The 13,510-nt window shown below is 45.8% G+C and overlaps 1 protein-coding gene across 1 annotated transcript; it reads left to right on the forward strand.

Moving 5' to 3' along the window:
• The first annotated feature begins 1,280 nt into the window (after positions 1-1,280).
• MBOAT4 (membrane bound O-acyltransferase domain containing 4) lies at positions 1,281-10,046 on the forward strand. The gene is made up of 3 exons (XM_066612633.1): positions 1,281-1,399; positions 5,534-5,758; positions 9,047-10,046. Exons 1-3 carry the CDS (start codon positions 1,281-1,283, stop codon positions 10,044-10,046), a joined length of 1,344 nt encoding a protein of 447 aa, XP_066468730.1.
• Positions 10,047-13,510: the final 3,464 nt, after the last annotated feature.

Genomic DNA, 13,510 nt, shown 5'->3' on the forward strand with positions numbered 1-13,510 from the left:
AGCGCAGTGACAGGATCTGGCGCTGGCAGGCTGGTGCATGTCCTTATGCCAGCATGGCCTGCTGATCACACTGAATGTACGTAGAATAGGTGCAGCTTAATTACATTCAGCAGCATCTTACCTGGCTATACAGTTAAGAGAGTGGGGGGTGGGTGGGAGGGAAGCTGTGCAAAAGCATTTTGTGACCATGTGCGTGTTTTTACATTGCAAAGTAAGATGCTCTTGTCCTTCCTGCTTCCACCCAGATATTTAATGTCTAAGAATTCAGGTGACAACACTGAAACCTGGCGAATTCTAGTGTGTGTACACCAAGGGCCAAACTACGCATAATGTTAAATGTGCATTTTTTTTAGAAGCTTGACTTTACTCTAGAGAAGCATCCACATGGGGTTTCAAACCAGGACTAAGGACAGAGCACACACGCGCGCGTGTGCGCTCTCTCTCTCTCTCTCTCTCTCTCTCTCCCCCCCCCCGTGTGTGTGTGATTGTGTGTTTTACCTTCATGCTATTTTCCTGTTGAATATTGTCTCCCTCCATGTGGTCATTTAATCCTGAAAGTGCCATTTACTACAATGAAATAAGAAGAAAAATTTAAAAACATCTATATGCCATATCACATCAAAGGCAAGACTGGGACAGTGATTTATCAGGGGTAGGAACCAGAAAATAGGGACTACCCCTGGTAAATAGGAACAGATGGTGATTATGGCATTTGACTATCAGACTGATCCACGCCATCAAGTATATGAAAATAATGTTCCATGCCAACCACAGTTGTACTTCTCATCCAACCAGCATTCATGTGATGGTAACTATTGGAGAAGGTACATAAGATTGAACTTCTGCTCTTTTCATTCTTTAGAAAGATGACAACAGCTCAAACGATTTTCAGGGTCATGGTGGTGTTAAAATAATCTGGTATTTTGGCTCTTATCTCTGCTTTTACCTGTTCTTGTAATCAGTATTCGGAACTAACTCAGCAGAACAAGCATGCCATGTCTGTCAGTCCAAGGTTTGTAACACAGAAGCTCAGCAGAAATGGCATTTGGGCAAACTAAGGCTATATTTTCTTTGACTGTATATTTCAGGAAATCCAGGTCAGATAGCCAGGTTTCCTTAGCACACTGACAGATATGGCTGACCTTCGTTATCTAGGTGACCTCTGTTACTGGCTCACCCCAATATAGGGGAATAGGCAGTCATGAGCTGAGAGCATTGATTTAGCTGAGGCAGGACTAGGAGACCACCCGTAAATTAGCATTTTGAAAAGCAGGATCTCAATGACCTGGGAACAACCATTTTTATTTCATGCGACAGCTTTATATCAGCTGGCTGCTTTCCCATTTGCTGTTTTGTTTCATTATCTATGTGCCTCCAAGCATCTGTCTACAAATGCAAGGTAAGTCTGCACATTTAGTATGTTATTATAATTATTGGTTTATTTCAATAAAGTACCACCCGCAAGGACCACCAAACACCATCTCAAGTACCATCGGAGCTGATATGTTACCAAAGAAACTGGTAATACCTGTTACCAAAGAAGCTGGCATGGAGGAATTACAGTTGAACCTCTTTAAGTTGACCACCCAAGGGACTTGAGGAATTGGTCAACACTGGGGGGAAAAAGGCATTTAAATATTATCATGTTTAGCTCCCAGGACAACAAATGCAAGGCCAAGTTATTATTTAGATTGGATTTTTAAAAAGTTTTATTGTAAATATCAATGAAAACTGATCCTCCTGTGATGCTTACTATTTATATCATCTATATCTATATCAAGAGATAGAGAATAAACAGCCCACAATCAGTGTTTTAAAAACCCCCTGAAAATTCATAAGCTTAAAAGAAATTGTAAGTTAAAAAAAAAACAACTTGGTTTCATAGCAGGCAGGCAGACCAATGCTATCCTTTGCCAGCCCATAGCATGTAGCATGTTACATAGCCCCAACAGCTAAAAAAAAACACACTTTTTTACTTAGGCTGCCTGGCCTCCAATGGGTCTCCTCAGATTCACTAAATGCCAGAAGGTGTTAGATACCGTCCTTCACTAAAAGCTGTTGAGAAAACACAGTCAGGGAATAAGAGGACAGGTTCTCTCATGGATTGGGAACTAGTTGAGGACCAGGAAACAGAGAGTGGGTGTCAATGGACAATTGACAAAAAAAGTGGAAAGAGGCAGAAAGTGGAGTGCCTCAAGGATCTGTCCTGGGCCTGGTGCTTTTCAACATCTTCATGAATGACCTGGAAACAGGGATAAGCAGGGAGGTGGAAAAGTTTGTGGATGACAGTAAACTTTTCTGAGTGGTGAAGACCAGAAGGGATTCTGAAGTGCTCCAGAAGGATCTCTCCAAACTGGGAGAATAGGCAGCAAAATAGCAGTTGTGTTTCAATATAAGTGTAAAGTAATGCACTGGTGATGGGAACCAAAGTGAAAGGACAGTGGCTTCACTATGCACAAGCAGTATCATGTTCAGTGGGCAACTTACGGAGGGTAAATTAATATTCTGTGCAATGGTTGAAGTGGTCAAGATACAACTTACGGAGGTGGTCAATACAGAGAGATTGGTCTCCCATAGTGTATATGCAGTGTCTGTCCATACTGTGAAAATTAGGTCAACTTAAGAAGGTGGTCATTATAGAGAGGTAGTCAACTTTCAAGGTTCTACTGCAGGGGTGTCCAAAGTTTTTGGCAGGAGGGCCACATCATCTCTCTGACACTGTGTTGGGGGCCAGGGGAAAAAAAGAATTAATTTACATTTCAAATTTGAATACATTTACATAAATAAATAATATATTAGAGATGGAACTTATATAAATGAATGATAGTCTTGCAATAGCTTAAGGCCTATAAAAGGCCTTGCACAAAGCAAACCCAGCCTTTCCTTTGCTGCCACTGCTGCATCACAGATGTGAAACAGCAAGCAGTGGAGGGAGCCCTTGTCCCACAGCTCACATGAGAGGTCAAACAGTTGGCTGTCACACTGAGAGCAGTTGCATCAGGCCAGCGTTGGCTCCAGCAAGTCTCTGGCGGGCCAGAGGCTCATTGGAGACTGGGGGCTCCCTGAGGGCCAAATTGGGAGTCCTTAAGGGCCACAAGTGGCCCCAGGGCTGGGGTTTGGGCACCCTGTTCTACTGTATTAAAAAATATATCCATCTAAGATCATGGGGGACCAGCTCTTGCTGCAGCTTTCGGAAAGAAGAAGGTCGAGTTTGGTGTCACAAACGTGCTTTTCAGCACGTTCACAATACCCTAGGTCAGTGCAGCAGCCACTGTGCCAGCATTAGGTAAGTATAGAATTGCAAAGTATCTATGGCCCAAATCCTGACCCACTTTTCAGCCCTGGCATAGCTGTGCCAATGGGACATGTGCTGCATCCTACAGTTGGAGGGCACTCATGGAGGCCTCCTCAAAGTAAGGGAATGTTTGTTTCCTTACCTAGGAGCTGCATTGCCCTTATGTCGGTGCTGGAAAGCATTAAAAATATACCAAAAATTCTCTTTTATAAAAATATCAATACAAAAAAAAAGCAATTAGCGTAACTGCTTGCTGTCAAGGGTCTCTGGTATTCAATAGGTTTTTGAGAAGCTACCTACATGCATCTCTGAGAGCATGCAACTTACAGTGCCTTTACCCAATTACCAGGAGCCTGAAAGGGACTTGGGAGGCTTCTGAACTGGCATATAAGGGCCAAATCCTATCCAACTTTCCAGCAATGGTGTAGTCATGCCAATGGGGTGTGCGCAGCATTGTCTGGTGGGAGGGTAGTTATGGAGGCCTTCACAAGATAAGGGAACATTTGTTCCCTTATCTTGGGGCTGCACAGCAGCTGCACTGGAGCTGGAAAGTTGGATAGGATTGGGCCCTGTATGTGTAATGTGGATGGTGAATAATAGAGATCTAGGTGGGCACTAATCTGACCCAAATTAAAAGATGACATTTCTGCATGAAGAAAACCCTAATAAAATTATACAGAGGATGTTGCCCAATGGGTTGATCCAGGATGTCTCAGAGGAAACAGTCTAAACGCAGATGCGACTCTAAAACATAAAGTCACAAGGTAAATTTCTTAATGGGTACAGGGAAACAGGCAGGATGTAGAGATTACAAGCATGTGATATATTGAAAGGTTGCATTCAGTGGAGACAAAGCAAAATGCAGATACAACCAGGTTACATAATGACACATGTTCAATGGAAGCAAGAGGTACAGTGAAAGTTTGCTTGAACAGATGGCATTATCATCTCTTCCCAAGGTGTGTGGCACAAACTGTCAAACCGAGTTCAAGACAGAGTGTGAGGCCTGACCTGACTTTGACAAAAAGCAGTGTCATATTGTCCGTTTGAGGGACATGGATTCACAGCGCAATATAGTCCATATAGTGTGGCTTCGGTTGATGGGGTAGGCAGTTGATATGGGCAGCCAAGTTTAGTTTGAGTGATGCTGCCTGGCAACAGTGTGTATGTGGTCCATGATTAAATATGAGGGCAGAATACAATAGAAGACAAAAAGAAAATAATACCAGAAAAAATCACATGAAACACACCAGCCTATGTATGTCTGCTCAGAAGTCATCCATACCAAGTTCTACCTATCTGGGAACTTACTCCCAGGTAAATGGTATAGGACTGCAGCCTTAGAGTTTTAAGGATACCAACCAGCACTTTGAACTGAGCGAAGAAACAAATTTGAAGCCAGTGCTATGAGTGGAGCTCTTTGCCCTGCCTTAAAAAAGTGAGCACCAACTTAGCTTTCCAAACTGTCTTCAAAGCCTGTATAGCACTGGCAATAGAAGTGGGATTAATTAGGATTGCAAATTATTCTTTTTAATGGAGAACTGACAGCCCAATCCTATGCACATCTACTCAGAAGTAAGTCCCATTAGATTCAATGGGGCTTACTCCCAGGTAAGTGTGGATAGGATTGGGCTGTAAGTGGCTTAATAGGGTGCCACTGAAGATTTGATTATGTTGCTGATTTCTGGTTCAGTCAAGACTCTGGCTAGAACAAGATGTTACCCATCAAACAGGGGTGCCCAACCCATTTTATGAGGTAAAACCACATTGTGAACTTTGTTGTCATTCTGGAAAAGTGGTGAATAAATACTCTGAATAACAACCACTTCCACCACAACTTTGTGCTCATTGTATGACACCAGTGTGAGGGTGGGGGGAGACTTTGCAGGGGAGAAGCAATGGAAGGTACTTAATCCTTCCTTACTTTGCCTGAAAATCTTCACCTGCAGTCCCTTCAGAATGACAGCTGGTTGGAGTTAAAAAAAAAAGCAGTATGGTGAGAGAAGTTGGCAGCAAAAGCAACAGGCACAGGAAGACTTCAGCATTTCTCCTCTGCATGCAGATTAAGCTGTAACCAACAGCTTGATAACCCCTTGTTTGCCACATAAGATTGAGCGCCAACCTTTGAAAATAATTTTCTCTCCTGTAATTTATTCACTGTCACTTGGGAGCCTCCACAACAGACACAGACTGAAACGTTCCCTCACTGACTTTGGAGACATTTTCTATTCCTTTTAGATACCTTCTCGTCCTGGTCGGTGGTTTCCTCCTGGCCTGTGCTGCTATGGGGTGCTATGCCCTGCTGATATTCATATCTGCTTTCGGCTCTGTCGCTGTCATCTTTTTAGCCAGCCCACAGCAAGTCCACAAAAGGATATTCTTCTTCCAGATGTCCTGGCAGACACTGTGCCACCTTGGGCTCCATTATAAGGAATATTACGTTCAAGAAGCAGCAAGCGTCAGGTAAAGAGGTGATCATTCCAGGTTATTAACCTGAAGCAGTGCTGATGTAAGCAGTGATACAATACATGATTTGTTTGCTTTGCCTGTGTTTAGTGCATACAGAACAGCAGACTAGATACAGGATGCTAGAAAGTTAGTTCTATGCTTGGACCAGTGCAACTTTTTCCTGCCACAGCCCCAGTCAATCAATCAATCAATCAATCAATCAATCAATCAATCAATCAATCAGTATGAGGCTTGGAACCAACTGCAGATCCCACCCATCTGGGACTTGATCCACCCCCATCACCGGCATGCAGCCTGCACACTAGTGGGAGACTAACCGAACGTTAACATAAAGCAGGAACTGTCCTGCTTCCTGTTAACATTTGGTTAGTCTCCTTCCTGCAACATGCAGGCTGAATGTCTGCATGTTGTTCTTCAGTTAAGCAAGAATGTTCCTTTGTTAAAAAACAACAAGAAATATCTGTGCTTCAATCATTCCTAAAATACTCAGAAGGTAATGGGCTTGGGGGGGGGGTGTGCTATTTTCCGTATGGAGTTTCCTTATGGAGGAGCAGAACGGAATGCCTGCAAATATGGGGGGGGCACCTCCTGTATTACTTCCAATGCAAGCCTAGGGTTGCAGTCCTATACACACTTACCAAAGAGAGAGGCAGCGCAATCCTAACTTGCATTGGAATAGGGAGGCCAGCATGTCTGCTCCATATCCAGTGTAAGTTATGGGTGGAAAGCAGCTTGGCCCAGGCCAAATCACCTTACCCCAGGGAGATCCACTGCAGCTCCAATGGGTCTACTTGGATCTGCGCTACCTAAAGAGGTGGCGCAAATCTGAGCAGCCCAGAGATGGCCCAGTCTGCCTGGGAATGGCATCAGGATCCAGCATAACTGCCTGGTTCTGGCCTTGCTTCCTGCTCCCTACCTGCCCATCTATGGGCCTGCCTGCCGCCCTCCTCCTCCACCCCAAAATGCCTCCACCTCACGCCTGCCAGACAGTGTCATAGCTAGCGGGGGGCGGTCCACCCCTGGTACCACCCGGGAGGGGGGTGTAACACCATGAATGCCCCAACATCACTAACATCGCGAAGGTTAGGCATAACCCCATCATGCCATATACTGTTGGATGTGGAATTTCCAGCGGAATGCAATGCAACAACCCAGATTGAAATATCTCCTTTCCATCAAAAGTTAAGGCCAAAAAAACAGAAACAAAAAAATGCATGTAACCTTATGGAAAATGAAACTCAGCCATATCACGCGTTTACTTGCGAGTAGGCAAACTTGCCATAGTTCTTCAGAAAGGGCAGGCTGAGAGGAATCCAGTGACACCAAAATGGTTCCTATCCAATGAAAGCAGCCCCCCAAAAACACCCAAGAAGGAAGTCCCTCCCTCTAAGCAGACAAATGTATTGAGCTCTATGGAAAGCAAAAGGAAGCCACATGGTTGCATTTACTCACGAGTAAGCAAATGTGCCTTGGCTCCTGGTCAAGTCAGGCAAAGAGGAATGCAAGGCTAGCTGCATGGTCCCCATCTAATGAAAGTGGAGCTCAACAAATGCTCCAGAAGGTAACCCCCTCAAAGAATAAACCAGAGGCTTGAGCTGGTAAAGTGGGCCCTGGGGAGGGCTGAAAATCTCACTGATATTTGTGGGGGGTGTTATTGCAGGCAGCAACCCCCTCCAAGAATAAACCAAAGGCTTGAGCTGGTAAGACGGGCACTGGGGAGGGCTGAAAATCTCAGATTTATCTGTGTGTGTGTGTTTGGGGGGGTGTTCTTGCAGGCAGGCTACAGAAAAAATTCGCTTGGTGAAACAGGGCTGGCTTCCCCTTATTTATCTGTTCTTCTTTAATTTAATTATTTATAAATATTTTATTTGGCTTGATGATGTCACTTCCAGCCATGACATCACTTCCGGTGAGTCCTGGACAGATTGTCATTCTAAAAAGTGGGTCACAGTGTGAAAAGTTTGAGAACCACTGCCTTAACTCAAAACAGGCCAATGAGACATCCGAGGGGGGGGATGACATCCTAGTGACCAAAATTCTGGAAATTGTGGCTTTTAGGAATAATACCATCATGTTATATACCATTTGATGCAGAATTTCATCCATTGCTTGTGGGGAAACATTCACTGCATTTATTTTTCTGGCCATTATTATTATTCATTCCATGTCATGACTATTACTATCTCTGTCTCACCCACCTCACAGGGTTGTTGTGAGGACAAAATATGGGGAGGAACCATGTACATCAGCCTGAGCTGCTTAGAGGAAGGGTGGTATAAAAAGTGAATTAATTAATTAAACAATATAATTAATTAATAATTAATTAATTAAGTCATATAGGGTGACAAAAATTTATGGGCCCCGGGTGTCAAATGGCCTAGCTACGCCTCTGCTGCCAGACCCCCATGTCGGCCAAGCTCAGCTGGCATGGCTCTACCTGTCCCCATCGACATAGAGGCTGCTCCGGCCTCTGCAGGCCGACATACATCCTGTGTCGGCCCAACCAACACACGAGAAGGTGCAAACATGCTTTACGGCATGTTTACGATCCTCCCAGGCCGGTGCAAGGTACTTGCGCTGGCCAAGCACTCCTTTAGGATTGCGCTCTAAGGGCACAATCCTAACCAGGTCTACTCAGAAGTAAGTCCTATTGTGTTCAATGGGACTTACTCCCAGGAAAGTGAAGTTAGGATTGCAGCCTAAATCACGAAATAGGACCTACTTCTGAGCAGACATTCATAGACTTGGGCTATGTGTTTACTCAGAAGTGCCCACTTATTTCAATAGAGTTTACTTCTTTGTTATTATTTTTAGGATTGCTGTCTTATTAGGTTATACTGTTTCCAACAAGATATATTGGGATAATGAAGCACTGGTTAGTCCTAATTAAGGTTCTTTACTGCTGTCGATTTAGATTTTTTCTGATGGACCAATGGAGCTATCTGCATTTTCTGTCTGCATCTAAGGGCGCAATCCTAACTGGCAGTTATGAAGGGTCCTAACCGGAGGCCCTGGAGGGTCGCAAAAGTGCCGTAAAGCACATTTGCGCCTCCGTGGCCAGGAGGTGCGTCGGCACATTTACATGATGGAGGCAGGCAGAAGCCTCCGCGGAGCCACCGCTGCTTGTGTCGCCGCTCTCACGCAAGCGGCAAAGGTAGACTTGGGGGGGCTGCAGCCTTCTCTCCCAGCATATCTGCTTGCTTGCTTGCTTTCTTTTAACAGAGTCAATTGGGACTGGATCTCATACATGTAAAGTTTACCATCCAACTACCTCTGTTTCAGATTTTCCATCGCGCTTTCTGTTCTCATGCTGATGACACAGAAGGTCACCTCACTAGCTCTGGATATTCATGAAAGGAAAGTGAGGAAGGGATCTCCAAGTGATGAGAAGGAGTCCTTCTGGTGGCAAGCGCTGCAGTTTTGTGCTTATTTGCTCTCTTTCGCTACCCTGTTGGGAGGCCCTCTGTGCTCCTTCAGCAGGTTTCAGGCATGGATAAAGTATTCCAGGACTCCACTTCTTGCAAGTTCCCTCTGGGCTGCTGCTCAAAAAAGCCTGTTTGCTCTGATGCTGGGTTTCTTGAGAAATATTATGAGCGGATACATTTGCCCTCAGGAGGATCTACCTAGTTGCACTCACCTTGGCTGTGTTTATGTAATGTGGACTTCAGCCCTGTTCTTCAGGCTGACTTATTACTCTCTCTGGATGCTGGATGAATCTCTTTTTCTTGCCGCTGGTCTGGGGCAGGACCTTGGTCACAATCAATATGCAGGCGTGGTGGATGGAGTCCTCCTAGACACGGACATTTGGACCCTGGAAACAACTCACAGGATTGCTGTCTTTTCCCGATCATGGAACAGAAGTACCGCTCAGTGGCTCAGAAGGCTCATATACCAGCGCAGCAGTTCACACCCACTGTTGACCACCTTTGCCTTCTCAGCCTGGTGGCATGGCTTCCACCCAGGCCAGGTCTTTGGGTTTCTGTGCTGGGCTATTATGTTGGAAGCTGATTACTGTATTCATCACTTTTTTGGTTCCATTGGAAAATCCCAGTTTCAGAACTGGCTGTATCGAGCCCTGACCTGGTGTCACACACAACTAATTATAGCATATGTTATGATTGCAGTTGAAATGCGGAGTCTCTGCCTGGTTTTATGGTTGTCCTTGTCTTACAATAGCTTTTTTCCACTAGTCTATCTCGTTTTGCTCCTGATGTTAGCAAAGAGAAGAGTGAACAGCCCCACAGGCTCCTCACTTGCACACTTTTCATCTTTAGGAACATAACAATGTTCATGTTGGCATCCTTCAGTCTCCGAAGACTATGGTATCGCGCTCTGAATAGTTGTTCTGGAACAGTGTCCTCTCTGGTGCGCAAAGCCTAGGTATGGAGGATAGACTGTTTCCCATGCAGCAAATCCCCCCTCTCCACATCGCTGAAATGGTCCAATGGAAAAGCAGAAGCCAATACGGTTGGTTCCAGCGGCATCGCAGGAGTTGCCAGAACGTGACTGTGCTCAGCCATGAACTGCCTCAGGGACTCCGGCTCCAGATTGTGCCTCGAGGTTGGCTCCTGAAGCCTTTTCCATAACTGGATGTGGCCACAAGGCAGTGGAGGTTTGGGAGCAGAGTTTTCCTTCTCTCAGATGAGCTGCCTTCCCAGGCTAAGGAGTCCCACCTACCCAGTGGCTGTTCAGTCGCCTCTTATGATAAGTACAGCCAAACAGAGGGCCTATTCTTACCCACCCAGCCCCCAGAGGTTAATAAACCCTTAATAAACATAACAATACATGATTCTGAATTATTGACAAATGGGGGGGGGATAGATGGGTTGTTAAAAAGTCACAGAAAGTTTTTTTTCTCTCTCTCACAAACACACGCATGCACACACATTAGTAAGTCAAACGTAACCAGCCCTCTGTCTTGCCCTTCCCTCATGCCTTAGGTAGGCTGTCTGCCGAGCAGCCCAGCCCAACCCAAACTTTCCTGCGCTGATGCAGTGGTGCCAGCATGGCACAGCACCATCCTATGTAGATGCAAGGGAGCGGGCAACAGGATGCAGGTCTTTTGTTAACTTGTGTGCACCCCAAGGCATCTGGTGGGCCACTGTGTGACACAGGAAGATGGGCTTTTGGCTTGATCCAGTGGGGCTCTTCTTATGGCCTGTCCTATCCCCATCCAGACCTTGATCCACAGTCCCGGATTCACTCAGACTTGTGCCAGTGAGACAGCTGACTCAGTAGACCAGTTCCAATGCCAGAGGTTTACTCCCAGGTAAGGGAACAAAAGTTTCCCTAGAAGAGACCACCGGGACTGTCCCCTGCATGAAGCAGCATGTGCCCTGGTTGTGCAACTGTATTAGCAGAAGACGGAATGGGGCATTAGTGACATTTTGCCTCTGGTCTGCTAGAAGCAACAGAGAACAGGGAGCAGCATGATGCGGCAGAGGTAGGTGGGGCCTTACCTTTATGGCCTGGCTAAGTCCAGGGACTTCCTGCTCTTGCCTACATAATCCCTGTAACTTGGCAAGGCGGCATCTTTGACAGGGGGCTGTTTTTTATTCAGCAGGGTGATGCTGATAATTCCTATACATTCCAGGATAGTGTCTTTTTCAGTTGCTGTTTGCTTGTATCTCCTCAGCGCCTTTCAATAAATTGTGAACCCATTTGGGACAGGAAACCTGTTTTGCATTTCTTTTGCTATGTACTGGTCACCATGAAAACTTTTTTTGCTGAATAGCAGTACATAAATATTCATCATCATCGTAATTCTGAAGTAACACCTCAACGTTCTTGGCCTTGAGTAGCTTACACCAGCTCGGCTCCAGAAAACAACCTTGCTTGGAACAGCAAGAATTCTTCAGTGACGTCTCTGCAATTCCCAGGATCTTGGCTAGATCACAAATTGCAGACTAGCCTCGCATAGGCTGTGATTAATCAGTAAAAAACCAATAATAGCATCCTTAGAAAGCAGAATGGCTGTACGGTGGTATTCTATTAGAAGTTCACCAGGTGGCAGCATGGCCCAATGTTACGATTCATGCCAGCATCAGCAGCCAAGTCTCATTTCACTCTGCCTGTTAGAAACTTGTAATACTGGACTGTGATCTCCATCAGCTGGAAAACAAAACCATTGATTGGTGTTCTCAAGTTTCTTCTTATTCCCCTTTGTTGAACCATCTTAGGATTCTAGCTACCCGATTTGTATTTATAACCAGACATGACAGTACAGTATGTGTATATATCAAGTACACACAAATGACAAATGTGTTCTTGACATTCTTCCTGGCCCTGGGACCTTGAGTCAGTTCTTCTATGAACTTACTGATCAGAGGCCTAAGGCATGCAGTTACATTTATTCTGGGGCCTGTGCATCCCCTCAGCAGCACTGGCTCCCACCGTCTCTGGGATCTCAACTCTCTGCACTATTATGATGTTTGATCCTTCCTTCTGCTGCCACACCTGGTTGGTTCCTTCCTGTGCACTAGAAATGCTGGCCTAAACCATGGTACCCTAGAACTTATAATTCTTAAGGGAGGATGTCACAGAGTGGCACACACCTCTCTGCCTCTCAAGCTACAAAACTCTAGAGCAGGGGTGTCAAACTTGTTTCATACCAAGGGCTGAACAGCATTCATGATGCCTGCTGAGGGCCGGAAGTGATGTCATTAGGCAGAAAGTGATGTTGCTATTCAAGATACGGGAGAGCCAATTTTCATGTGGGCTGCCCTTACAGCAGTAACATCTCAGCACTGCTCAGCCACTGAGAGCCTGAGGGCCGGATAAAAAGCATCCACGGGCCACATCTGGCCCCCAAGCCTTATGTTTGATAGCCCTGGATTAGATTGTCTTTTAATTCTTCCCCAGGACTCAGCACTCTGGCACTGCAGTAAAAAGCGAAGTTAAGCCTTGACAGAACCTGATTGCGCAATCCTTTGCTCCTACTCTTTTCTCCCTCTTCCAAAACGGAGTTGTTTGTCTTCTACTCTTCCAACACCCCTCTAAAAAAAAGAAAACTTTCCTGCAATGCTGGAGTTTGTCCATGACTTGCTGGCTGCTCCAGTTTGTGGTAAAGTAGGCAATTGGAATTGTTTACTAGTCAGCAGCATTGCTGGTGCATGCTTTGAGGATATATTTCTCAGAGAGAAATGGATTCAACAAAAAACCAGATTCATGCTCAAGACCTACCAAAAACAGTTCAGGTGGGTCAGGACCCACCTAAAATGCTCATGACCCATCCGAGACCAACTGGTGCATCAGGACCCACCTGAAATTTTCATGTCTGGTGAGTTCTGACCCATCAGGTGGGTTTTGGGTGGGTCATGAGCAATTCTGGAAACTCTTGATGCACCTGGAGGGTTTTGAGCATTTCTGGTGGGTTCTGGCCCACCTGGTGGGTCTTGGATGGGCCCTGAGAATTTCCTGTGGGTCCCAGCCTGCCTGGTGGGTCTTGGGTGGGTCCTGAACATTTCCGGTGGGTCCCAACCCACTTTGTGACCCCGATCATATACATTTCTGGTGGTTCCCGGCCCACCTGGTGGGTCTTGGGTGGGCCCTGAGCCTTTTTAGCAGGTCCTGGCTCACCTGGTGGTTCTTGGGTAGGCCCTGAGCATTTTCAGTGGGTCCCACACACCTTGAGGTTCTCGGCTGGGCCCTGAGTATTTTTGGTGGGTCCCATCCCGCTTGGTGCTTCTCAGGCAGGCCCTGAGCATTTCTGGCGTGTCTCAGTCCACCTGGTGGGTGGGCCCTGAG

This window comes from Tiliqua scincoides, chromosome 2 (genome assembly GCF_035046505.1).
Source record: "Tiliqua scincoides isolate rTilSci1 chromosome 2, rTilSci1.hap2, whole genome shotgun sequence".
Taxonomy (NCBI): Eukaryota; Metazoa; Chordata; class Lepidosauria; order Squamata; family Scincidae; genus Tiliqua; species Tiliqua scincoides.

Bases quoted from the DNA above. Each gene is read 5' to 3' on its own strand.
- MBOAT4 (XM_066612633.1), top strand. From the start codon at position 1,281: ATGACCTGGGAACAACCATTTTTATTTCATGCGACAGCTTTATATCAG. The intron at 1,400-5,533 runs GTAAGTCTGCAC...TATTCCTTTTAG, and splicing joins CATCTGTCTACAAATGCAAG to ATACCTTCTCGTCCTGGTCG. The intron at 5,759-9,046 runs GTAAAGAGGTGA...CCTCTGTTTCAG, and splicing joins CAAGAAGCAGCAAGCGTCAG to ATTTTCCATCGCGCTTTCTG.